General features: G+C 46.0%; 2 protein-coding genes across 2 annotated transcripts in view; one reads left to right on the top strand and one right to left on the bottom strand.

Moving 5' to 3' along the window:
- Window positions 1-11,516: 11,516 nt before the first annotated feature.
- T265_06774 (hypothetical protein) lies at window positions 11,517-12,430 on the top strand (the record flags this gene model as incomplete). The annotated part of the gene is made up of 4 exons (XM_009172127.1): window positions 11,517-11,604; window positions 11,637-11,718; window positions 11,756-11,825; window positions 11,864-12,430. The coding sequence occupies 4 exons, from the start codon at window positions 11,517-11,519 to the stop codon at window positions 12,428-12,430; spliced, it is 807 nt and encodes a 268-aa protein (XP_009170391.1).
- Window positions 12,431-12,942: 512 nt separating this feature from the next.
- The window catches only part of T265_06773 (hypothetical protein), a gene marked incomplete at both ends in the record, with an annotated part of 28,860 nt that continues 15,611 nt past the window's right edge, over window positions 12,943-26,191 (bottom strand). Inside the window, 7 exons of the mRNA XM_009172126.1 lie at window positions 12,943-13,209; window positions 16,280-16,336; window positions 16,420-16,726; window positions 16,774-16,922; window positions 17,651-18,004; window positions 23,231-23,483; window positions 25,469-25,596. Of these exons, the coding sequence (XP_009170390.1) occupies window positions 12,943-13,209; window positions 16,280-16,336; window positions 16,420-16,726; window positions 16,774-16,922; window positions 17,651-18,004; window positions 23,231-23,483; window positions 25,469-25,596 (1,515 nt within the window). The remainder of the gene's footprint in view (window positions 13,210-16,279; window positions 16,337-16,419; window positions 16,727-16,773; window positions 16,923-17,650; window positions 18,005-23,230; window positions 23,484-25,468; window positions 25,597-26,191) is intronic.

Genomic DNA, 26,191 nt, shown 5'->3' with positions numbered 1-26,191 from the left:
TATGAGGCTTCATGCATGCACGGTAACATAATTCAATGGCCAACGAATGTCCTTCGTACTCATAACTGTATAGAACACCGTTTAACATGTCTGCTTGTAGTAACTGCCAGTCCCGAACCCATGCTCGTACCTGATGGGCCCCAGGCTATGTGCCGCGCTAAATATGAGGCTTCATGCATGCACGGTAACATAATTCAATGGCCAACGAATGTCCTTCGTACTCATAACTGTATAGAACACCGTTTAACATGTCTGCTTGTAGTAACTGCCAGTCCCGAACCCATGCTCGTACCTGATTATTGGGCCCCAGGTATAGACAATAGACCAACGGCGGTCCTTCATATACATACGCATCGCCCGTCTGCCAAGCTCATTCCCGAAAAATACACAACCACCCCTGGCGACTCATGTTTCGACCTAGTGACTGCATCGGTACAAGCGTACCAATCCATTCCACAGACTCAGGAAGCCACTTTTACTCGACAGGGTTTCCGTAATAAAAGATGTATAATCAGTTACGACTCGTATACACTCGAACATACAGTACAAAATAAAACAAAACTGTGGTTGCCAATTCACCAAGTGCTTACGAAGTCCCGTTGTCCATAATTCATGATCGGTGTCCAGGCCGAGGCTGGAGTCTTACTGTTATAAAGGTAAACTCACATTGCTCAAACAGTCCTATCGTCAAAAATGAGGATGTCGTTTGTACATCGATGCTTTGATAGCAGGATTCAACAAATAAATGCATTTTTAGATGCAGCAAAGTTAAAGGTCAATAGGGGTGTATACTGGTCATTCGTAAGAGCGAGTGGTATAGACTTGAGCCTTAGGATACAAGGACTGCACGCGTCCTCAAATGTTCGCTCACAGATTCAGCCGTAGTGAAGATCGAGTAAGTCAAATCTGTTCATTTACCGCACTGAATCGCCATACTCCACTTTTTCTTTCCGAAGCCAATGCCGTATAGCTTAATAGAATCGACTTGAAGCCATCTCATACTCACCAACAGTAGCACTCACAAACATGGCCTCCATACTTGCGAACTGATCAACTAGCGTGCTTGCATTTGAGATTTTCAGGGTTCGGTTATATATGAATGAGTTTCCAAATCTCCAACATATTCTTTGTAAACTGCTCACGAGTTGCAGGGATTCTGAGACTGTATTCCATGTCTGTCATATAGGCCTGAGCCTTATCCAACTCATCGATCATTTCGGAGTATTGAAAGCCATCTTCACTTCCAAAATCATGTGTACAACGTCTGAACAGATGAGCCACTAAGACAGCCACATCTTATGCGCAGTAACTGTCCCGGATAACGATAATAGTCTGGCCATGTACTGCAAGGTTTGCTATATCTGACTGCAAAGGGACGCATCCTTCAGCGCAGATCTGGACAACATACACCACCAAAACCCCACCACACCCCGCATTTGTCCTTTGAGTGGTCAAGTGACTCTGACTCCCCGTAATCCATTCCCTCAATGCACAGTGCATGTTAACCACACAGTCCTACTTGATTGGCCTTTTCGGCCTAGCCAATACACCTTATAGTGCTGGACACATTTTTCAATGAAAGTCCTCAGTGAACAACCAAAAAAAAGTCAATTTCTAACTATCTTGCCACGCACTTGACGACACGGACCCCCACGAGCCATAGTTCTGAAACAACGGTGGTCAGACACCTAAAGACGTCTTGGTTGTGCTGCTCATGCAGACCAAGTCTCAGCCCCACAATAAAACAACTCGTACTCCAGCAGTACACGTTCCTTGATATACAGGTATACACCGCTTTGACGCTACAGGTGTTTCAACTTAGCAAACGTGACCCGAGCGTTGAGGACTCGTACATTGACTTGATTCGTCACGCTAGAATCAAAAGTATTGCAGCTTGAGTGTACATAAAACGCTCCACACATTTTTGTGGCTCTCCTTGGACTGTACCTGGCTTGTTCAGTGACTGCGCGTCCGGCAGCGGGGCTTTGGGGTCTGATTATCATTTCTCTCACATTCACTTTCTCCCCCTGGATTATGGTATTGTCCAACCCACGCAGTAAATTTCAGATAAATTAGTCCATCATCTCGGAAGTCCCACGTTCGCCGGCCCGTATGTGTTTGGCTTCCTTACAACCACGACACCCATCTGCGTGCTTATACCGGTTTACTCTACAGCTCTTTTGTGATAATAGCATATGTTAGGAAACTCAACTCGTGCTTAATCGTTAGTCAAATAAGTACAAACCTACTTCCGTCCCGTCTCATTTAATCGCTTGACACTTCCCTAAATGTGGTGAACGTCAAGTTTTTCTCTACTGACGCACACAATCCTACCGGATGTCACCTTAATCTCACCTCAATCCCATTTTCCCGTCTTCTCGAACCTCGACCTGCGGCAATACCTGCTTCAAACTCCCCATTTGCCTATTATTCACTCCATCTGGCCCGTGATTTAAACCTACAGTGACCTCCAATCAAACAAGAAAGATACCTGCGACCTTACGTCCGCACTGTTCTACCCCTGCGGATTCCCCCGGTCAACTAAAAATACTCCGCTGCTCACATAATTGCACATCCCTGCCTAATCACTTCAACATGACGTCCGAAACGGCCCTGTATATAAAATGAAGTATGTCAGTGCAATGATTGCATGGCACTGCCGTGCTCAGTCTGATAGCACACACGCGACTATTCCCTTCCCCTCTTGACCGTATTCCACAGCATACTTTGTACACTACCTACGACTGAGAACAAACCCATGCTTTATTCGGGCGGTAACCTTATGAACATGCCTGACGGTATACCACCCACCAGTTAGGAATAAACATTATTGCAACCTCACACTTTGTGGGTGCAGAGTGCATACGATGGAAAGGGGTGATTTTTTCAATTCATCCAAAAGCATCTGCACCTTTTCTTCACCTTCGAAGATGAGGAAAATCTCTGCATGCCACAGATTGACAAGATTTTTGTCAGAAGATATTTGGAAACAGGGGTTCAGAAGACATTGCAGTGCTCGTTTTAGTATCCTGCTGGTGACGAAATTAAGTAGGAGTGAAGGGCAGTCTTTGTGTGCGGAAGCCTTCGAAGCTCCCCATATCTCTCTGTACCATATCCGCCGCTTCCACACCTCCCGCCGCCGACGATGTAAAAGGCCGTACGGTTGATGACTCTCATTTCCACTGCATGCTCTCTCCCCAAATATACTTCTAGCGTCTGCTGAGCTACATAATTCGCCTTCGCAGTAAAGGAAGGGAAAACTCAAATACAAGCAACTTTTGTCGGACGCTTGTGTTTTCGGCCATAGCTTGACCTAGTTGCAGCATTTATCCAGGGCAATCAAAATGTGAATGGAAAAATCCATTGATGGTAAAGCAAAAAATGCTGTCAATCTCACTACACACAGGTTGTATGGCGCTTCATTGTCAACTCTATTTGCATGGCTCCACGCTTTCCTTCAGACTGGAACTACGCTTTTCTGAAGTCGCTTCATCGTACAAACACACAATACCGTCAAAGGCCGACGTTATCTTTGTTCCATTGCCACTGCGAGTCCCGGGCCACTTTGCTTGCCAATAAGCTAATGCAAAAGCCTCATAATCACGTATACCCACACGGTTCACATCATCAGCTACACCCGCATATCGCTCACCGTTTTTGAAAGTAAGCAGTGATAACTCGCTGCAGTAGCTAGGACTCCTGGCCACTTTTTACCGCCTGTTATTTCGAGCGGCAGTTCAACTCACATCATGGTGCCTCCTACCGAACCATTTTGAAACCTCTTCCAGTTTTAAGTCCTCACTGTAGACACGGCCCCCTTATAGCCTCGCTCAAACGGCAGAATTGAATCACCACGCGCCCTCGTGGGACAAAGAAACATCCTTGAACAATGCTGGCCCTGATTTATCACGACCCATTGGCAACGGAAACCCAAAACGGCCTACTCGAGATGTTCATGTGCGGGACAGTACGACGTCACGATGGCGGTACTGTGATTGCCGTGCTCAGTCCGACGGCTTGCGCAGACTTCACCATATCCCTAATATTTCCCGGAAGAGAGGGTTATGTTTGCCCACAAGGCCATCCCAATACGTTTAATTTGTGCAGNACGGAAACCCAAAACGGCCTACTCGAGATGTTCATGTGCGGGACAGTACGACGTCACGATGGCGGTACTGTGATTGCCGTGCTCAGTCCGACGGCTTGCGCAGACTTCACCATATCCCTAATATTTCCCGGAAGAGCGCGTTATGTTTGCCCACAAGGCCATCCCAATACGTTTAATTTGTGCAGGGAATCGGAAGCGCTGGGCACCTATGGTGTTCTCCACTTGTTCTGCCCATAAACCCACCAATTCCTTCAAGGGCTGTATCAAAGTCTCGTTGCAACCTCGGAGTTTAAACTTTGCCAAGTGCCCGATTTAGCGTGCAGTGACCATAGAAAACAAGACTTACCGTCTGTGATGAGATCCTTGGCGGTACGCCTGTCGCTACGACAAAAGACTTTCTTCTGACTAGGTAACATACAGCTGTTTCATTTGAGTTTGCGCGGACATAGAGGGCGCAGTTGTTGCTCATGTAGTCTTGAGACTATTTCTAAATCCAACAAAAAAACATTGCCTGAAGAAATCAGCTATTCCACAATATTTCTTACCGTCTTTAGGGCCACAATAGGCAGAACCATTATCAGCCGTTAAAATACGAATTCCGAGTCCGTAACAGTCCCTGAATCGTTTAAACAACCTCTAACGAAGCTGCGGCCACGCTTGGAGATCTTAAGCACCGGAACGCTCACTGCCAAATGCTAAAAATGTATGTTAAAATTGACCTCTTTCAAACTAGGATTTTAGAGAAATTTTTTGTTGTGCGTCTAAGGCCATACACTGCAGCCACACACATGAGCTTTACAGGGACGAAGTACTACTACCACGGGTTCGGGTAAATGTATATGTCCCAATTTTACAGATCGCGGTATTTGCGGAGATACTGCTTTTTGGCATAGATGACGGTAGAAGGCTACATAAATAAGAGAGCCATTCAATTCAGAATTTGTCAAGATAATGCGTGCCAAACCGGGATGCACTTCAACGGAAGTGAGACGCCCTTAAGTTACCGAAAACATCAGCGACCATTTCTACACCAGGCTGCTTAGGAATAACATGCCTCGCAAAAGCTGTCAACACAAGCAGCCTTTTTCGCGGAATAGCTAAGGACGAGAATAAATTAAACCCAGCACCACCTCACCTCGCGTTACATTGTGCAGTTTTCTTGCTGTTGTAACCTTAGCTACCAAAGATGACGAGGGATGAGGGCGAAATTTTTTAAATCACGCGAAAGTTGGCCACATTCCTAAATGCCTTAGGCACATCTTCGCATTTACAATGGAATTCGACACTCTTAGGGCGCGGCTGAAATTTGTGCGGTGTTCCGATGAACCAAACTACTTTGGGGATTTATCGCGTGGAGTTTCTACCTAATTCATGTGTCTCTGGGGTATGAGAAGACCCAAAAATAGGGAAATCCAGGTGTACCGATCGTGGCGGACGGATGACTGCATACTGCGGACGGAGATGTATGCATCGTCCCACAAGGCTAATTAGTTCCTGCTCTCAGCCCTTCTTGGCAGTTTCTGACCTCTAACCTTCGATCCCCGTCGCCGAGCTACGCTCCCCTGGTTACCGCCTGCAGAGGATTTTGAAATGAATAAGTCTCCCTCAACTGACTAACATCAGGTGAATACGGCCCCCCAATTTTGGCTCAAAAATCATTCGGCTTGTTCAGTGCTTGGCAAATCCAATGATATATTATATTCGCGGTTAGCCTGAGTGAGCGGAAGGAAGGGGTTACATGGACACTGCAGATGGTATTCAATCCCCGGTCCAAAAATCTAAACGCTGAAGACTCAGGCCATGAAACACCGATCGTCAAATTCAGGCAACACTTAACAAAGTTGCCGGACGTAAGTATCCGGTTTGAGATAATCTGTACCAGAAGGTTCTTTTCGCCGATGGAACTAATAGCATTAGCCCTTCTCCATTGGTTGGTGGCTATGAAATACAATTAACGGAATGGGTTTCAGGTGACCTGCCCTGTCATGCATTCCGCTACTATGAGTAACCTCGCTTAGAATCGGAATGTGCCGGCTGAATAGGAATGAAAACGTTTGAGTTGGCTGCCCCACCCCAAACACCCGGGAGCACCCTGGAATGGGAGGAGGACAGATTTTCGCTCCCACAATTTGATACCAATTCTGCAACTCAAGACCAAACAGAACGTCAGGAAGTCTGCATGTTTTTGGTGTGGTTGGGTTCTACGCTACTTCCTGCCCCAACGTAACAACAGACGTAAATTGGGTGTTTAGGACGCCCTTAGTGACAAAGAGGTTCAAGGTTCGGTCGGTCTCAATTTGCTTTCGGTGCTATCTTCCGCAAGCGCCCGATCGAAAACTGGTGTATTCTCTACCTGTAGCGTTACTGTTAAACAAGCGTGAGAAACAACTCAGGGGAAGGGCTCAGCACGGCGGTTCTAAAAATGAGCTTTACTCTTAACTTTTACCACACGCAGGCTTTGGGAACGACTGAACCCGCGGGTGCCGTTGGAGGGACCTGTTCCCATTTTGCAGGGACCAGACAAGCCTAAAAGTTTGCGAATGCAGTTCCCATTTCGTTAATTAATAAGCAGGGTGCCAGAGGACTTGAAATTTTCCAAGCGAGATAAACAACAAAGTAGTTTTTCCAGCGCATCATCTCGCACTTTTAGTAAACGAGTGGGACCGTCACCCAGCTGCGTCGCAGAAGCCCAATCGAAAGCATGTCTCAAGAAACATATTTTGGAGAAGTCTCCACCATGCAGGGTGCGCCCATTACCAGGAACGATTTGAGCCTGCTGGAGCAATTGGGAAATGAAGCACCTGACAACGGATTCCACATTCCCTCATCAGCCTGACACTGTGATTAACGGCACCAAAGCCTAATGCTGCAAGTTCCACAACCTTAACGACCGACCGCTTCACCGATGCTATTGGTCCAACCCACTCGTTGCGGAATGAGTGTCACGGAGAGACTACACTGGGTTTATTAGGGCCTTGGGGCGTGCCAAGGTCACGACCGTGCATTAGTTGAACCAACCACAACCAAGCTTTCCGACATTGTCTGCCCTGGGGTTTGGTCCTGTCCCGGGTGGAACTCCTTGGGACCTCCACTTGTATGGATCTTAAAAATCTGGTAAGCACTGGGTGACTTCCTCCCTTCTGTCACGCATCTTTTTTTCTGCAAATTTTTACCCGAGGATTGATATTCGATGAAGAAAGTCGTACGGGTCACGCGTTTATGAAGCTAACTATAGTTAACTAGGAATTGAGCAAGCTTGCTCAATTAACTAATAATCACGCAGTCTGCCTTCACCGTGTTTGAAACTAAGATAGGCATGATGGGAAGGGTTTATATATTTGGAATTTAATAACAAACAGAAGCAAACAGTAGCTTTTATAAAAAACAATGTGCTGATTAGATTATAAAATTAACAAGATTTGGAGCACGAGGGATCGTGTAATTTGCCCTGTATTTTATCGAATACGGTTCATCATTTTCATTATCATATCAGTCATCATCGACATCATGACATCAGTGTTTCACACCGATGCTTTGATACCGTACAACTATGATTTATTTGAAAGCCTTATTGTAAAGAATAGAATAAAGGTGGACGAGGAAGGGACTCAATGCTAGCTTAGTACAATCATTCCGAGGTGACAACACCTCCAGACATTCACTCAGGCAATATATTTAGAAACCGACTGACTTCAGTTGCCAGCCATATATCAGTGTCTCCAACCGGGCGCTGTAGGGATCACGCGATCCGCATACTGGGAGGCGAGTAGCACCGACAGCACTCAAGCGTTTCGTAGTCTCCTTTATACCCCTCTACCAATTCAAGGGTTGGCTACCTCACTGCTTACGCCACGCTGAGTAGGATATGAAAAACAGCACTCTCTTCTCAAACGGTGGTTCAGCATACACAACACACGTCCCAACCTACGCAACTTTTGGTGCTGGACACGTTGTTCCATGGAAGTACGCGTTACACAACCGAGAACTCGCTTCTTAGTTGCCTCGTTACGGATACGCGGACACCAACCCACACGAGCTGTGGTTCTAAGACAACGATTGTCGAACACCTGAAGACGTCTCAGCTCCGCTGCTCGAACAGGCCAAGTCTCAGCCATACAACAAAACAACCCGCCCTGTAGCTTGATACACACGTCCCTTGAGATTCAGGGATACACCACTCCGAGGCCATAGGTGTCCCAAATCAGCAAGCGCGACCCGGGATTTGCAGATTCGTGCACTGACCTCATCTGTCACACTACAATCAGAACTAATTCAACTTCCAAGATACTTAAAACGTTCCACAACTTCCAGTATCTCACCCTGGGTTTTAAGTGGCGCGTTCAGTGACTGCACGTCCACGATCATGACCTTACACTTTGTGAGTGCTCTAGCCTGTGAGTGTCGTGGGAACACACTCCAGTGTAGCTCAGTGGGTCGCCGAGGTACGCAAACCGTCACACCGCGGTAAAATCCACTCTCTTCATGATGGTTACTTCGGTTGTTTACCTGTAACTAACAAAGGGCTTTGCTGATCGTACGGAATTAGGAAGGAAATCTTTCAATAAGTGTCAACATACATGCATCCATGGATCCCCAAACTGGTCCCGAAAAGAATTGCCTTCGATATCCCATAACATAGTTACGATGTCACTCCTTGAATCCTTAAGGGCATTTTCAAAAACTGTACGCCCTGCGGAACGCCTCAGAACATTGTGGGCGCGGAGCAAATGCCAAGGGTCTGGATGGAAGCACTGGACTCGGTCGGCTTTTCTGGTGATGATTGCGATTCTTGCCCTTTTTCAAAAATGACAACACTGTCGTCTGCATAGAAAGAAAGCGTTCAGCTGTAGCGTTCCGGTGCCTAGCTGCCATACCACCCGAAGGGAGCACGAGGGCTAGGATACTGCCAGGTTGTCCAAGCCTAGACAGGAGAAGTCGAGTGGCGGAGGTCGGATTCGAACCACGAACCTTCCGGTCAGTAAATTCGCGCACTAACCACTTGGACCATCTCGCCCATCTCGTCTGCATGGTCCAGGTCAACAGGGTTCTCGCTCTGACAGATCTGAACACTAGGTTTCGCAGTTCTAATGTTCGCCCCAATATATCGGTAGTAACAAATAAACAAAGATGAATGGGGCGGAAATCCCTGTCGGACACCGCGGCTCGTGAGAGTGCTTTTGGCGACCCCCCCCACATACCGCAAGTATTCAGGTGCTTCGTAGGCCAGTATTCGAACCTCTGCTGTTTGTTGTCACGAGTTGGTTCAGTGGTTGAGGCGGAAGGTCTGTGTTTCGAACCCAGACTCTGCACCTGAACTGCTAATGTTTGGGCTTGGGCGACCTTGCAGCATCTCAGCCGTTGTGTTTCCTTCGGACAGTATGGCAGCTAGGAACCGAAGGACTGTTGAAACTGAACAACATCCCACCCAACCGGGCACTGACGATGTCTGTTTGCATGGTGATGAAGCGTTCGCAAGTCGATTGTCAGGCTCAGCGAACAGATCAACTGCCACTTGATCAGCAGCCAGCTCCACATTAGTGATTTTTCTAGTTGGCTGAGAAGTGGATATCTTCTTCGTTGGTGTTGGTATCTAAAACTTCCTGGAGAAGTTTCAGCGTGATATCGACGAAGTGTCTGGTAGGCTAAGATTTGGGACATTCTGATTTGTTCCAGGAAATGCACGAGAGCTACCATAGAGGAGAGGTCCACAGGACAATCATCATCTCCCGTGATGGATAGTCAGCAGCCCGCAGGGCCGTTCGGGGCTAGCGATCTGAGGATTAATATTTTCGTAATTATGGACAGGCTGGTCGCCTGGGGGAAACACCTTACTGCCTCCATACTCGCATCGCAGAGGGCAGCACGAGTTTACACCTAGACCGTCTCGTAGTACGATTACTCATAGTACAGCATCTCGCTGCTCTTGGTCCGAATGCCACACTTTGGCCCTCCTGGCATGGTTGTACCTTGTGGAGTGAAGCTTTAGCCAGGGTAGCCCGCGGGATCACTGCAGCACTCAAGCCCACCACGTCAGAGTGCCACTTGAGGTCGGGTTGCATGACATCACTTGGTAGCATTGCTTCCGAAGTGGATAATAAGATCGCTAGGGTCAGTTATACTTTCCTTTAACGTGGGAACCTTCGACAGTAGTAGTGTGCTGATGGAAGGCAGGTTCTACAACGATGCAGTGCGTCCAGTGTTGCTTTACGGTGGCGAAGATTAGCCGCTATGCGTTGAAGACAAGAGAAAATACTGCCTGTCGCTAACCTAGGAGCATTATATTGCGAGAACATCGAATTAGTGATGATGAGGTGCGACGAATGCCTTTTGCAATAAATAAGCTTTCTGTCCAGTTGAAGAGTTTATTCGTCTACATCTGCTGCCCCGTAGCGGTCAAATGACTGGACGATCGGTCTTCTCACGGTAACTTGTTTCCTGAAGCAGGTTCCGACTGGAGGATACCAAAAAGTAGGCAGCGCATAACTTGGAGACGAGGCATGAAAAACAATGTTGCTTGCACTAGTGCATGTCGTCTGTGAGGTTGAAACAAAGCCCCACATCAGTGGTTGGAGATACCGACATGGTGATGTGGTACAACCAATGTCGTCGCTGTATTCATTCTCCTTTCCTCAATCACAAACCCACCGTTCTTTCCTATTTTCATTGTTTTGACGTTTTTTTTCTGCACCCACTTCCATACTAATCGTTACCCTAAGCCACGCGGCTCTAACCACCGTGCTGGCGCACACGGTACTTTTAAACCGCGGTCGTTAGAACACAGACCGTATCTTTCATACGCCTAACTCAATTAACCCACCAAATGCTGCTTCTTCCTGTCACCTAACTGTAGCGTTTCCATTTGAGGTCAGGTTGCCCAGGCCTAGACAGTAGGATTCGAGATGCATAGCTGGGGTTCGAGCTACGGAGCTTCCGACCAGTAAGTTCGCACCGTAACAGTTGCTGCCTAGACGCAATATGACCCTAACTGGTAAAATGCAGTTACGTGGCAGAACAAGCAGTGACTCAGTAACCTGGGTTGAGAAGATTAGTCCATTTTCTGCTAGCCGGCCATGGATTTATGTAAAATCGCCTTCCCATAGTTTCGAGGCAGAGCCCAGGATCATGCCGAGTGTATCCCAGCCCCACACTGGTGGAGTATGGGACCAAACAAAACACGTTTACCGACTAAATTCAACTTTTGATAGAGCTTTATTCCTTGTTGCGCATTCTCCATCGGTGCTCCTTCTACCACATTCACCTACCCACTTCTGTCTAATGACGTTTTTTCCACACCATACAGCCCTCCAGTGAGCGCGCCAAAATCGCCAGTCTTTTATCAAAAGACAAGTGAGCGAGTCTCATTGTCAACTGGGTTTTCATTACCAGGGCTCAGAATGATATTGAATGGATGTACAACCCATCAAAGGAGGATTCTGAAGCTTACCTTCTCGGTAAAGAGGTTTCAGACTTGGAACATCTCCAAAAGCTTGGGAAAGGTGAGTCCAAGTTACTCACTCTCACCTCTAAGACTATGAGGAGTCCGCTTCACAGCGACTGGCACGCATAGACATGGAAACAAAAGTTCGGGAAGACCCTCTGACAATAATGAAGTACAAATTACTCCATGCATAACATTTTCTGATCTAGACAACGAGAAGCAGAGAAAAGAATCGAACTCCTACGGAATACTGCGAAGGTTAAAAAGTTGCGCCGATTAGTAGGTTCATTTCGGTGTATTATACCTATATTCTCCAGATAACCATGCAAAAACTAAAGAACGAAAAGAAACGAAAACAGAAAAAGGCTAGAAGGCATGCACGTTGTAGCCGTTCGCGCAGCAGTAGTAGCAGTTCAAGTACAAGTTCAAGTGACGAGCTCCTGGACAAGTTCATAAAAATAGTTCGGCAGTCTGATGAGCATGAAAAGGCTCTGATTGAAAAAGGAGACAAAATGGATTCTGGGCGGTCATCTGAAGCTGACAAGCGCAGTTACCACCAACCATCGACATCACATACATCTTCGAATGATCAGCGACCAGAAAAGCGAAAGCTATCTAAACAAGAGATCGAGGAACGCCGAGCACAGATGATGTCCGACGCAAAGGAACACGAAAAGGACCGATCGGTGCGCACAAGTTACCACTATCAGAAGAAACTCGAATACGACAAGCGTGACTCGGATTCAAGAAGTCGTCATGGTCCGTCATTTATCGCTGATCTTAAAAACGACCATGCCCAACGAAGCTCGATTGAGGAGGGAGTACACAGAAAAGCGGGTCGGAGACAGGGAGGCGAGATGAATTCTAATTTTCTCAGGCGATAGCACGAGTGGCGTGCTGCATTTGTATCATATCATCCTTGTATATAAACCCGCTCACACACCGAAAATATAGTTTCTGAACGTGTTCTACCCGATGAGTTCTATCTTGTCCTCTAAAGAAACTTCCGGAGTCCGTTGGTAAGCCTCACCTGGTAAACTCGGTGTTAAGCTGTCCTGACGCGTTACTCCTTGTTGCGAGTTTGTGAGCAAACGGATTATTTGTACAGGACAGCTTGGTATTTGCAGAGTCGTGAATCACTATGAACTGTCAATTCAGTCGTCCTGGTTGTTTATGGACGATATCAACCTACCCATGATTGATTGAGCTTTCGGTAAAAACAATATTCGTAAAACGGTACTTCTTAGACCCCGTACTTTTCGCCAAGCTAGTGTATCAGTTGGCAAAAAAACCATTCATAAAATGTATATTTATAGAGATGCGAAATTATGTGGCTGCTGGTATAAGTCGAAAGACAGCAATGATAACGAAAACCGGGAAATAAATGCAATAGAAATCATAAAGAGAATAGCAAAATGCTGAAGAAAAAGTACCAATTGCTGTTGAAGAAATGTCTCGAGTGAGGTACCCCGCTATGCATATCCAAAGTTTGCACTGCTTTCGCTGGTATCCATATCTGATCAGGAGGGTCATGGTGCTGATGAGCATGAATCTTACGAATCTGCGTGCTGGATACGACGGCTGAGCGGTGACCGGGGAGCCCCCGTGAAGAATTAGACTGGTTTTCACGAACCTCTGTCACTAAGTCGAATGGCGTTTGTTTCTTTCCACGAGCNAAATTAAATTAAACCAGTGGTTAATGATAGTCTTGAGATGTTCTCTCATTGCAAGTGTGCAGAGGTGAGTTCTTATTACCCTCCGTGAATGTGAATAAAATCTACACCTTTCGGAAAATTCATTCTCGAAAAGACTGAACATGGTCTTACAGCACAAGGAACTCAACCAATTAGGGCTCTGTAACGATTGGATCAGATATGATTGACCGCGGAACAGAGTCCAATGAAAGGATATCTACAGTATTGACACACGCCTACATTTCTTAAATGCAAAGCCCAGAATGTCGAGGGGTTACCCTCAGATTCACAAATGAACGCAGCTCAGGCCTTGGAGTAGAGCTGTCAGATTTAGAGATTGATGAAATGAGCAGATACAAAATTCGTATCTCAGACCGACCGTACACACACCGTGGAATCCCAACCACAAAATGGAGTAGCACAACGTTGTGTATCGGGAAGCTGGTTAAAATGGGCGGTTTATGATGGTTTGTCCATACTTCTCTTAGCAGTCCGAGACGGCGGTTTGTTCCAGCCGCAGCCTAGTGTGGACCTCCCACTAGGGGTCGGCGTTCACGATACACCAATTGACGTGGTCCCACATGGTGTATTCTAATAATAATAATAATGATAATATGGTCGTTCAGCTATAATGCCCTAGCTGCCACGCCACCTACAGGAAGCACGGGGGATGAGAGGCTAGCATGGTGCCAAAGCCCAGATAGGAGCAATCAGTGCGCCAGGGTTGGGTTTGAACATGCACCTTCCGGCCAGTATATTCGCGCCTTAACCACAACCATTCTAGGACTGTTGTGCAGTTAATGTAGCAGAAATCACACAAAGTTAATCTTGAATGTATTTGGGTCCTTTCGCCCTTGAAGCCGAACCTTTTTGATGTAAATGCTCAAATGCACCTTGTAGTATGTTTAGGACATCGTAAACTGGAGATAACTCAGCGGTCAAAAGACGACGTTACTGATCGGAAGATGCGCGACCCGAACCCAATATTGGCATCTCCGTTGCTTCTGACTAAGCTTTGGTTACATGACAACTTCTCAGTGCTCGTGTTTCATTCAGGTGGCACGGAATATACGCACTGAAGAAGGGTTGTAACTGAAAGACCATTTTACTATCAAGACACCCTGGCACCACGGTCATAAGAGACTATCGCAGTGTATGCCAATGAAAGGCGCCCCTCCTACATTTATATCTCTTTCAAAGACGCTGTAAATCTCCCACCGTGGAAGGGTGCGGGTTTACGACTCTTCTTGTACTAGAGCCTGTAGAACTACAGACTATTTTGAAAATTTTAAATAATTCTGCCGCACAGTTTGGCATGCGCCTACACAATGTAAAATACTGCCGCAAGACTGGTTGAGTTCAAACCCAAATTTCACACTTGAATCGATCGATGTCGTGGGTAAATTCGTCCATCTGCATCCGCAGGTGTCCCGGTGGATTGGCGAAGCTCGAAATTGCTGTCTAGGACAGCGTTTTCCAACCTGCAGATTTGTGGCACGTGACGTCAGTTTGACTATTTGAGGCAGGGTATACGCTGTCACGGTGCGACCTGAGACGCCCGCTGTGCGCAGATCCAAGAAGGCTGTTTGACAATAGGTTTCTCTGAAGCACTTGCTAATCTTGTTATGACAACGAGGCCATTTACACCCAGAACCCTCATTAGAAGCCACCCAATAGAGCGTTCAAAAAAGAGTACTAGCTAAGGACAGACTACCAACGAAGGGCATGGTTTTTAGAGAGCCTGAATTGTGAAGACATGTTACTACTAGCAGGTGATCCACAAACAGATGAAATCCATTTTGGTCCCAAGAATTCTAACTGCACAGGGCTACCATTTTAGCTCGACTGGTTTTCGTTTGCGAACGCAGTACTCTTTCCATAAAGAAACACCCGTTGGGAGTGTTAATTTGTCCTCTTACGAGATGTACCCTATTGAGAAACGAGAAGATTAAATGTCCGAATATCTACTTTTCTGCACATGGTTAACAAAACTCTTTGAATACATTATGGTTTCGACCGCTTTGTGTGCACAACCATTCAACAACCCTGAATATGTAGTATCGAGACATACCGGTGCACCAGTAAGAGGTGACTGCATGTCTATCATCGGAACTTGTCCTGTGTTCGATAGAGGAACCCGAAAAATGGTGTAGATCTAACCTAACACTACTAAAATGTGGTGGATATTAGGCATGGGACAAATAAAGGTAAACAAAATAAAGCATCTTTCGTCCATGGCGTGTAAACGCTAGCGATACGAGACCTTTGGTCACAAACTCAATAATGCGTATTTTGCGTTGGGTGATCTCTCAGTGCCACGTTGATTTTGGTCATGCGGGAAGTTTTGTTCATGTACAGATGGCTAACAACGGACATCAAATTTGGCTTAAAATTAACGTATAGGAAACAAGTCGAGATCAGGCGGCTGGTTAAGGGGGAAACCCACGGAGACCAATTCTGCACTGAATTCTCTGGTGGTGGTTCGAGACATGAGATCTTGGGGCACGAATTGGGAGTTGGCGACTTATCAAGTTAACGAACGATCAGAAACATGAGTGTACTTCATACACCAGGAGACCATTTGCCTCGAGGAGCACTCTTCGCTCGGGTTGACGAATTGTGGGATAACGTGACTTGGCAACGAAGCTCCAACCCTGGAAACTGCTCTCTCCCTGAATTGGAACCCGAAGACAAGGCAAAACAGCGATCACCATCATCAGACGCCGGTGCTTCATTGCCGCACCAGCATAAAGTTTCTTTATATTCAAGGCTTCAAAGTGAAGAAGAGTGGACAATGGAGGGGTCTGTTGCTAGCCTACGGCAACCATTCTGGGGGTGTCTACAATTACAATAACTCGAAAAATTTGGGTAGAAAATGACATCACCAAAGCCAATGAAATCGATTAGCTGCCATTTCTCACAGCCTCCAGCCATCCACAGGGAGGTAGTTCATAGGGTGTCATCTTGGAAAGCGAACCGCACCAACAACACTTAAAACCTCATATTTTTTTCACAACCTTCATGTGTTGTCCGGCTCACAGTTTGCACCATTTTGAAGGAGATATGGGGAACAACACCTGTCTCGACAAACGATGTCTGGGCAGGCGTAACACATGGCCGAGCCGCCACGATTGCTGAATACTTTTAGCGATTGAAGTACACATGACGCAACCAATTACGTTTCCAAATTCGCTCCTTGAGAATCCGTTGACGCCACCCGGAACCCATAACGCCTCTGAGGCATCGGTGGTCAAAAGCCTAGAGAAGCCCCAGATCATCTGTCTGTAGTGGCCATGTCTCGCGGCCGTACAATACATACAATACAACCCTTGTTGTAGCCTGGTGCACGCGAACCTTGAGAACCAGTGATTGTACGCTTTCGATGCCACAAGTGACGCAAATATGGCGCCAGCCTTTGAGATTCGTGCACTGACCTCATGAGACACACTTCTGCCAGAGCTAATACGACTGCCAAGGTATGCGAGTCTCTACAACATACAGTGAGCTTTAAGGGGTATGTTCAGAAACTGCACGTTCTGAAAAAGGATTCTGCACTGTGAAGGTGCAAGGCGCATGCCGAAAAAGGTATGATGATGGTTAGTTTATTCAACAGGGCCTGTGCTTCACCTTCGTCTTCAAAGGTGGGGACGGTGTCGTCTGCGTACCTAAGATAGACAGGACTCTCAGCAGGAACGATTCGAACAGCAAGTTTAGAAAACCTTCCAGCATCCGCCTCGTTATTTCACCAATGACGAAGTTCAACAAGAATAGTGAGTGGAAAAGGGCAAATCAATGGCTAGTGCAATGAGGCTGTTGTCCTTTCACTCCCTCCTTTGTCATATAAACAGAATAACTTGGCATCAGTGAACTGACTAGGCCACTACCTCTAACGCGTGGCTGCCATTCCTTTGTTATCCTTGTCGTCGGTGAACGGCACTGGCAGGCGGGACCACCGAACCTTCGCCCACAGTTTACAACTGGAAAAATAAACTGACCAGCGAAGCTTGAATTACATCTTTGACACAAGTGTAAGGTCGCANCTTGTCGTCGGTGAACGGCACTGGCAGGCGGGACCACCGAACCTTCGCCCACAGTTTACAACTGGAAAAATAAACTGACCAGCGAAGCTTGAATTACATCTTTGACACAAGTGCTAAGGTCGCACAACAGGTAATATGGTGCAAATATGTAGGGAAACAAGCAACCTGTCATTACTTCGCCAGTAAAAATAGTCAATCATGGGGTTACTCTTGGCTTTATATAAGCATCTTATGGTTAGAAGTAGAGAGGACACGTATTCGTAGGCCTGGTTGTTGAAAATAAGTAAAAAAATAAATAGAATACTAAAATCGGGGATATCAAGAGGATAGATTCAGGAATTCCAGAACGGATTGGATAGCTCCAACATACCTCATTGTAAGATTGCATCACAGTATCCTCGTCATCCAAGCGGCTGCCCAAAGGAGAAGCGAAATCGGAATGACGTTCACTTGGAGACACTGGATCCCGAACCACGGAGTCGCTAGCATGTTGAGATAGCAATAAGTACCCGTCATTTTCGGGTTCTCGTCCTAATGTCCAGATGTTATTTTGATGAATGCTAGGTAGCGAACCACTTCCGCCCTCATGAACGGGAATCGGATTCTGACGATCGCCGACAGAACCGTCACTCGGCCTGCTGAGTTCAAATGGCGCAGTCATGTTCAGCATACCTCTCCTTTCGCCTTCCGAACCCAGGAATTCAGGGACAACATTCGAAGATACCTGAAATAAGAGTGGAAATTGCTACCCATAATAAGATAGCGATGGAAGGGGAGATAGTAAGGAATTCCCATTAATCGAGAAGTGAGGGTTAACACTTAAGACTGGACGGTTATGTAGTTGGCGTAAGTAGAATGGCAGCAGGTGGATAGGACAGTACCTCTAATAATGAAGTGTTTTGACGGTTCTAATTTCTTCCACAGGAGTCCGAACAAAGCGCTTTTTAATAATCTCCACTCGGGAACTCAATAGTCAGGAGACACACTTCTTAAGCGAAGCAGCCACTCAACAAATCACCAGCGCTGTCATGATACCTGACAAGCTCCGTCAAGCTCTTCCGCTTGACGACTAAACAGGTACAGGGACCTACGCAATCAGTTGCTGATACTAGTATCGCCGTGTAAAGTAATGTCAACCATACAGTTGCAAGACAACCACCTACAGTAACTGCATTATCTATACTGCAAAAATATAAATACGAGATGTGGAACAGCTACACCTTCGTTCTCGATATCTGAAGCCGTCGTAATCAGCATCAATGGCATTAAGATTGACGGTTCATTACGGCATATTCACGGGAACGGGAATTAAGAGGCTAGTGGGTGGGATTCTACCGTTAACTCTATTATTAGCAGACAGCGATAACGATATTGACGCTGTGCCTCACACAGCGTGCACCGCCCCACACAGTTTTTCAACTTCATATTTCAACTTGCATTTTACTATGATTTGCTGGGAAGCTTCCCCAAGATTGTCTTCACTGAGTGCTGCAGACTGTAGCGACCCAGTCACCCACATACTTGACTGTTCAACACACAGTCGCTCACTGGATCGCGAGGCTTGTCTTTTTTCTCATATGCACAAACACGTCGCATTCAGCTGACTCGTCCGACATCGATTGTCTGCACCGCCTAGTCAGCGTAGCAACCACTCATGTGCTGACGCGCCCACATACACGCACTGGGACCTACATAAAGGCAAACCGAACCCAGTCAAGAAACAGACTCGCGCGCGCGCAGGGAGCAGGACGTCAACCTCTCCACAAGTCCACGCACAACCATGGAGTATGTGTAGCAGTCGAACTGCGGAGAAAAACACGCTCCCGCCGTCCGGACTTTCACCAAGGGACTCTCATATACGATAAGTTCCCTTTTTTGACACGCTCCCATTTCACGCTGTATTTATTTTTATACGTATCGCAACCATGCTAAAAACTTCTATTAGTGCACACATGCGCCTTCTGATTTGCATTATGGCCACCACGTGTGCACTAATAAGACTAGCCCAGAACTTCCCATTGATTGTGACGCGGACAGATCAAAGAAAGTACACCTATTTTCAAAGTATATTTGTTTTATCCAAACGAATTCCTTATTTTTACGATATTGCTCAACTGGATGTACTGCACAAAGTAGGCCTAATGCTATTCAAGATATCGCAATACATTGTCTAGAAGGAGCATCATACTTACATTTACTAAAAATTTTTCGAAAACATACTACCGGTTTCGTCGTTCTGATGGATCAGTAGGAGAAGTCCCCGAGTTCCCACCAACCTTATGACCTAATTGGAGCCAAATTGTACGCCATTCGCGAACTACACTTACTTGCCAACTAAACTAATGTTAAAGGGAGATCAGTGTGTCCTGTCAAGAACATGTACTGCCAACTAAAACACGAGGCGACCTGCGTGCAGCACATATGTTATCAAAAAAAAACAAGAGAGATTCATTTGAGTCTCTCGCTACCATTGTCAATTGCGGCTAGGTGCATTCTGTTGTTTACGTATCACTTGTTCAAGTAGAACAGGCTGATAGAAATTCGGGGACTACATCTACTTGATGAGTTCCAAAAAGGGTAAAATCGGTAGTGGGTTGTCGAGAGGATAGATAAGCTTTTGCCCCAACACACTCGTCCCTGTAAAACGGCGACCAACAGTGTTCACTGTCTTCTCCAGACTTGGAAATTACTATTCTATCTCGAAAAACATAAGACCTATTTGCACTACTCAACCCTCCAGTAATTGGTTTGAATTCTGTTAACCTTCCCATCACCAAGGGTGATGAGTTGGCCAAGCAAGCAAACATACGTCGTTGTTCCAGACAGACACGGAATACCCAAACCGTTGAAGCTTCTCTTCGCCTGCACGGATGCTGAAGTCCTATTTTCCGGAAGTTAGAGCTCCGCAAATCGACTTCACCGTTGCCGAGAATAGGATGAAATATCAACTTTGGAATTATATAACCGTGTATATGCTAGTCAGGTTGGTAAGGACGTCCTCATCTAAGGTTTCATAAGTTAACAACGCAGACCGAATTCATTTGCAAGACCTCTTTACCACACATGGACATACATATAATACACAATAAAACTGATAGGACATGATAGAATATTAGTCAGAATAAAATGCAGTGGTAAAAGACTACATACCACAACGTGTGGGAGCCAAATGATCCCAGCATTTAACTGGTCGATCACATGAGGGCCGAAGACTGTACGAATCACTTTCGAAAAAAGTTCAAGTTAGTGAACTCGGGCAGAATGACCTATGTGGTGACCAGAATTTCCGTTCTACTGGAATTTTGTAAGCTTGACGGTGTTTTATAAACAGACGTAAAGGCCGCTGTAGCGCTCATGTGGTATCTGGTGTTCATCGAAGGGTATAAACCTGAACCTGAACCATTGATCTTTCTGAAAGCTAACCGGGAGATGCTCGGACATTCATATGCACACTTGTCTCGTTCGGTTAATGTATCTGGTTCCACAGAAGTAGGCAAACTGATAAATACGAATCTACGCGGTTTGGCGAGGCAGTCTGTCCTTCACTCTTTGTCTGACTAATGGACAGCTCGTAGAGACCACAGGTTAACCGGCTGCGGAGAATTTTGCAGAAGCCTTTTCTTAGTTTTCTAACTGAATAGCTTTCGGAGGGCGGGCGTAGCTGGAGATGTTTTCTCCATCGAACTAGAAACCAAGTTCTTCGGAGACTAGGGTTTCATGTGCCTGGACACGTCCTCCACAAATCAGAAATCGAACTGTACACACTCTATCGCCTATGTTGTGCGCACTGTCGCACCGGAGGACAGCTGGAAGCCTAGCTCTCAACAGTTAAATCGAACTATTGTGTTTGAAGGTGGTTTACGGGACCAACTGCTGGAACAGAAATTGAACGACGCTAAGTCTTTTGTTGGTTTTTGAGCGACTCCTACAGGAGAAAGTCTTCGTGAAGTAAAGTAAAGACAGGGCTTACCGTGCCCATCAACCGGCAATCTTGGGATATGCTGGACTCCGCGTAAACATGGTCGGTTGCAATGACTTTCCGTCTATGCGCATCTCCGATGAGCTCTGCGCCCTAAGTGGCGCAGAGGCAACGTGAAAATGCGTAACCGAAATATTCTGATCTGTCTTGTCATGCGTTTCTCCACGACAGTGTCGTTATTCGGACAAGCGGTAAATGTGAACTGTGGCTCCCTTTGACAATCGTACCTATTTTTCTCTGGCATACTGAAAACACTAGACAGTTTGTCAGGTTCATGTTTCATGTTTCGGCCGTTTACTGGTAGCAAGGCAACAAGGCACAGTCGTCATTCCGAGGTTCCCACCTAGGAAGTTAAAGTGAACCAAAAGAAGCCGAACACAGTGATGACTATCAGGCGTTTGTGCTACTTCATTTCCTCTCCCACCTTGTGGTCCCCAACTCACCTGTTCTTACAGAGCATGGGAATGCAGTTGGCGACTTGCCATTCTTCGAACATGTCGCAAGGAGAGCAGATGGTTCTGCGTCAGAATACCAATACGATAATGGAAGTATCGTCCACTTCTCAGTACTTGGTGATGGACTTGCTCATTACTCACTCGCTGTTCCCACCAACCGAGGATAGGCTTCTGCAAACCGCAATGGTCGAGAGCGGCTTACCCATAGCCTCATTCTCATGCAGCAGGACGGTACGTACAAGAGCGTGTGTAGGTGTCTTTCAGGTAGGACTGTCTCGAAGTGGCTGAAGCTGACAGACACTGCTCGATCCTAGCTAATGTTACGCTTTATTTTATTGCTGATGCTGGTTGCGGCGAGGCAATCACATAGATATGCAAGTTTACCAGTTGGGTCGAATGTGCCCTCGTTGAAGGTGAGAATGGATGTTCACTATGATCAGTTTGATACCACCACCTCACACTTCCGTGAAGAAAAGCTCAGCATGAATAGAAATTTACGTCTATCGATAGTCTTTGGGTGTCGCACAAGCGACCGCAAACCATGACCATCACTATCGTAGTCTTAGTCACAAAGCAGTTCTCCAAGTAGCAACTCAAAACTGTCAGTCTAAAACACCGGAAAGATCCTACAGGACAGTGTCAATAACAAGGTTAGGTAGGAACAAAGATGGGGCGATAGTATGGAATTCTGTTTGAGAGAGAAAGAAGATTGACAGCCCGTCAAACTACATGCTCTTCAAATGAAGATCAACCACCCAAGACGCCCAGTACACCCAGCATCCTACACGTCTGCAGGTGAAAATCTTGTCAGATATCCGCGCGAAGTCCCGAACGAAGAGTACTGTCCGTCGGCAATTCAAATCAGGATCTACCAACCCCTATCTCTGTCAACACTGTTAAAACAAAGGGTGCACAACACTGGCGAAAAAACGTTGGTGGTAAGTTTTTTTTGAGGGATACGAGAAGGTTAGGCTGGTTGATCGGTGGCACTCAGGCCCTGTCGTGTAGAGGCACCAAGAAGTGTGTCAAACCTGCACTAACATGCACGGAAAGCTGTAATTTAAAAGTGAACTTTGTCTGGCACAACAAGAAAGCAACAAGTCTTCACTATAAAGGTCACGTAAACTGCAATGACTTAAATCCAACAAACATTTTCAACCAACCGCCACATCAATGGCTTACAAACTATGTGAAATCACAGTGCACACGAATGCTGTGCTAAGTTCCAGCCACCGGACTCTCAAATACCCGTCCCCAACACACGTTAAGGGGCATTCGTCTAGGTACATGTGCAACAACAGTGAATGAAAATATCAGTAGTATCACCATGCATCAGGGGTTCGCTGGCATTGTTACTTTTCTACTGTTCTAAAAGTAGACGATCTAGTCCATAGCTAGAAGGCAAACAATGATTGGAGATCCCGAATGTTCCGTTAGCCACAGTGCGATTCGGGAACAATGCGTCCGCTTTAAAATCGTATAAATAGGATTTTACGATACACAGCAAGAAGCTTACGGCAAGTTTTCCGCGTTCCAACGTGGTAGCGAATTCCGGGGTGTCGCGCCATGAAGCAACGGTATCGGAGTACCGTGAAACGTATGAATTGTCTACAGGGAGGTAATCTGGATCAGCATGATACCGAGTAATCGCGTCAAGCTTCTCACTCATACGCTGTAACTCGTGGTACAGGGTGTCTGTAGAGGCATCCTGGCCAGTTGATGAAATGGAGGGCAGTAGCTCAGGCTCAGTTTCAATTCGAAATGAGGAGCTACCGTAAGATCAAAGGATAAGAGAAAATAAACAAAAAAAGCAAGACGAAAGGGCGAATGCATTGGATCTGAAAAGCCAATAAAAATCATCATGGATATAGTACGGTCGCCAACAATTCCGTTGTAACTGCTGGAGTACTTCCGAATGATCGAATGTAATAGATCCTACATTAAGTTCAGTCCAATCCAAATTAGTGTGTTTTCACTGCTGAACATACTGGAGAATGAATTGAGCTATGTAGCGACGTGTTATAACTGTCAATAGGCCAACCACCGGTGACAAAACAAAAAGATCTTTGCATGTACACTTCACGTTAGACCCCCTCACTAAGAGACCACTAGATGGCCAATTTACCCGCGAAAACAGAAGAATGAGGCTCATTCGAGAGAATAAAGCGACACCGGATCATGAAAAGGAGAAAAAGAGGTGACAGATGACCGAATAGTGGGATTGTCACTGATGTCAGTGTTGAAGTTTGGCTCTCAAAAGAGACACTGTGCCGGGAAAACCATTTTGGTTTTTGAGTACACAATTTGTTTACCATAACAGAAGCCACAGAGTCTACTGGTTAACAGAGATAGTCATTTCATTCTGAAACTTCATGTGAGTGGATAACACGGGGGAGAAAGCATACTCTCCTGGAAACTAATTTTGGCTGGTCACTCGGCATATTCGGGAAGCGTTGATCTCGTTATGTGATCCCTAATATGTCACATGCCAATTGTTTCGTTTATCCCGAGAGAAGAAACGATAGGTAGCATACGCTCCTATTTTCTACAGACTGAACCAGATCATGGCTGTCATGCAGAGTGACAGAACCGGAGCAGGAGTTTCAGAACTATGAGCTTTCAGGCTACAAGGTGCTGATTAGCGGGACAAGTTTCCATATTCCTTCAGTTAATTTCATTTCCATTTTTGAAGCCTATGGCTGCGATCGCCGGCAAAGTTGATCGACCATTATGTTGGTCTTTAACTATGGAGCGACTGAACTTCTTTACGATGAGCGAATTCAACATCGCCCTAACTTCTTCCAGTTTGTTTTGGGCGCCACATTCGACTGTTGATTTCTTTTCAGCAAGACCAAAGGCCTGCTAACTCATATAGAGCAGTGTTGTGCATATGCACTGCCATTCACACACGGCCCGGCAGTGTGAATCGGAACGACGAACAATCCACATCTACTTAGTGTTCGGAATTGGGAACACCAACCAATCACACGACCACCTCACCTACGATCCACAGATGTGACTGTCTCAACTCGAACACTCACTGAGCCTCCTAATGTCTGACCACACACTGGTAAACGCCAGTTCTTTGTAAGTCCGATTAGTTCTCTGTTGAGGAGGGCTACTCATGAAAGTCAAAAGGTAGAGCTATGAAACTCTGCTCGTAGCGTTGTTTTCTCACCATTACTGAACCCAAATAGGTATTACGCTTATTCGAGCGCACAATCCACCATATTCGTAGTGACTGCGGTGAGGAGATTCTCAAAACCACCTTAATTACAATAACCCTTTTGTGATCATGATTTTGAATCGTCCCATGATATTTCTTCTCAATCAGAATTTCAGTTGCAGTCAGCTGAAACACACTCAAAGCTTCCAACCTCTTTTCTACGCAGAAAACAATAAACCACTGTCATTCACGTTCAAATATATTTGAAAGCATCCGGGAACAAAGGAGAGATGTAGTGGTGTGACACAGTGTGCTTGCAACCTAATGCCAACAGACAAAGTTATGAGGTAGAGTTGTTGTCACAAGAGCACTGGATGTCTAAAATGCCTTCGTGTACGCTGGAGCTGCGAGTGAGAACAAGCTGTTTACCTAGTTTTCTGAAAGATTTTCCGTCGTTCACCGAAACAAAGTCCGCCCTCTGTTGCCTACTTCGCGAGATTTTATGCTCTGATTAGCAGTGTTTCGTCCTATGTTTAACGGCTAATAACCCGATCAGATGGTATAGTTTACTGAAGGTTGAAAAATTACCCATCGACCAGGTGTTCTCCGTTCCAACAGGGTTGAGTTGAAGCTCGAAATGGCCGCCTTGTTCGCAGAAAATCGTCAGTGCAGAACCGGGCGGGGAGATCCGTAAGCAAGTTTCGGAACTTTGAATACTGCAAACCAAAGTGAAAGGGAATGCTCAAATTGAAACGAGAAGAGTCGGAACATCGCAAATTATCACACTGACATTCACTGCCGCAACTGACAGCTGGGTAACTGGAATATGTAGCCTACGAAAAGTGTGAAATTAACTTACGTGGATGCTTCCGGTAAACGATGCACTCAGGATTGTTGGTTTCCAGCAACAGAGCTTACACACACTAAGTTTGAAAATATCGAAACAGAATACATAGCCGAAGTACCTGATGCTAGCTAATAACAGAGCGACTAAGTGGTGACACAAGAAAAGACTTGGGTTGCTTCATGTATTGTTGAAATATAGCGCCACAGAGAAACTGTTATGCGACCTTCTCAACCAACGCATATCTCGCCCCAAAAAATCCTCCAGTTTTCCTAAGATAATTGTGCAAAACACACAATCTGTCAGGTTGATCACAGCGCATCTTCCGTCTTGTCACACGCCAGTACACTGGTCACTGCAACCGGGCAACAACACTTTGTGCCAAGCGTTATATATATATATATATATATATATATATAACCATGATATTTTTTATCTATCATACCGGTGGGGCACGCACGCCCGCC

The sequence above is a fragment of the Opisthorchis viverrini genome (genome assembly GCF_000715545.1).
Source record: "Opisthorchis viverrini unplaced genomic scaffold opera_v5_145, whole genome shotgun sequence".
NCBI lineage: Eukaryota > Metazoa > Platyhelminthes > Trematoda > Opisthorchiida > Opisthorchiidae > Opisthorchis > Opisthorchis viverrini.
The sequence above is the reverse complement of the archived record's forward strand: the minus strand, read 5'-3'. Positions and strand labels throughout refer to the sequence as shown.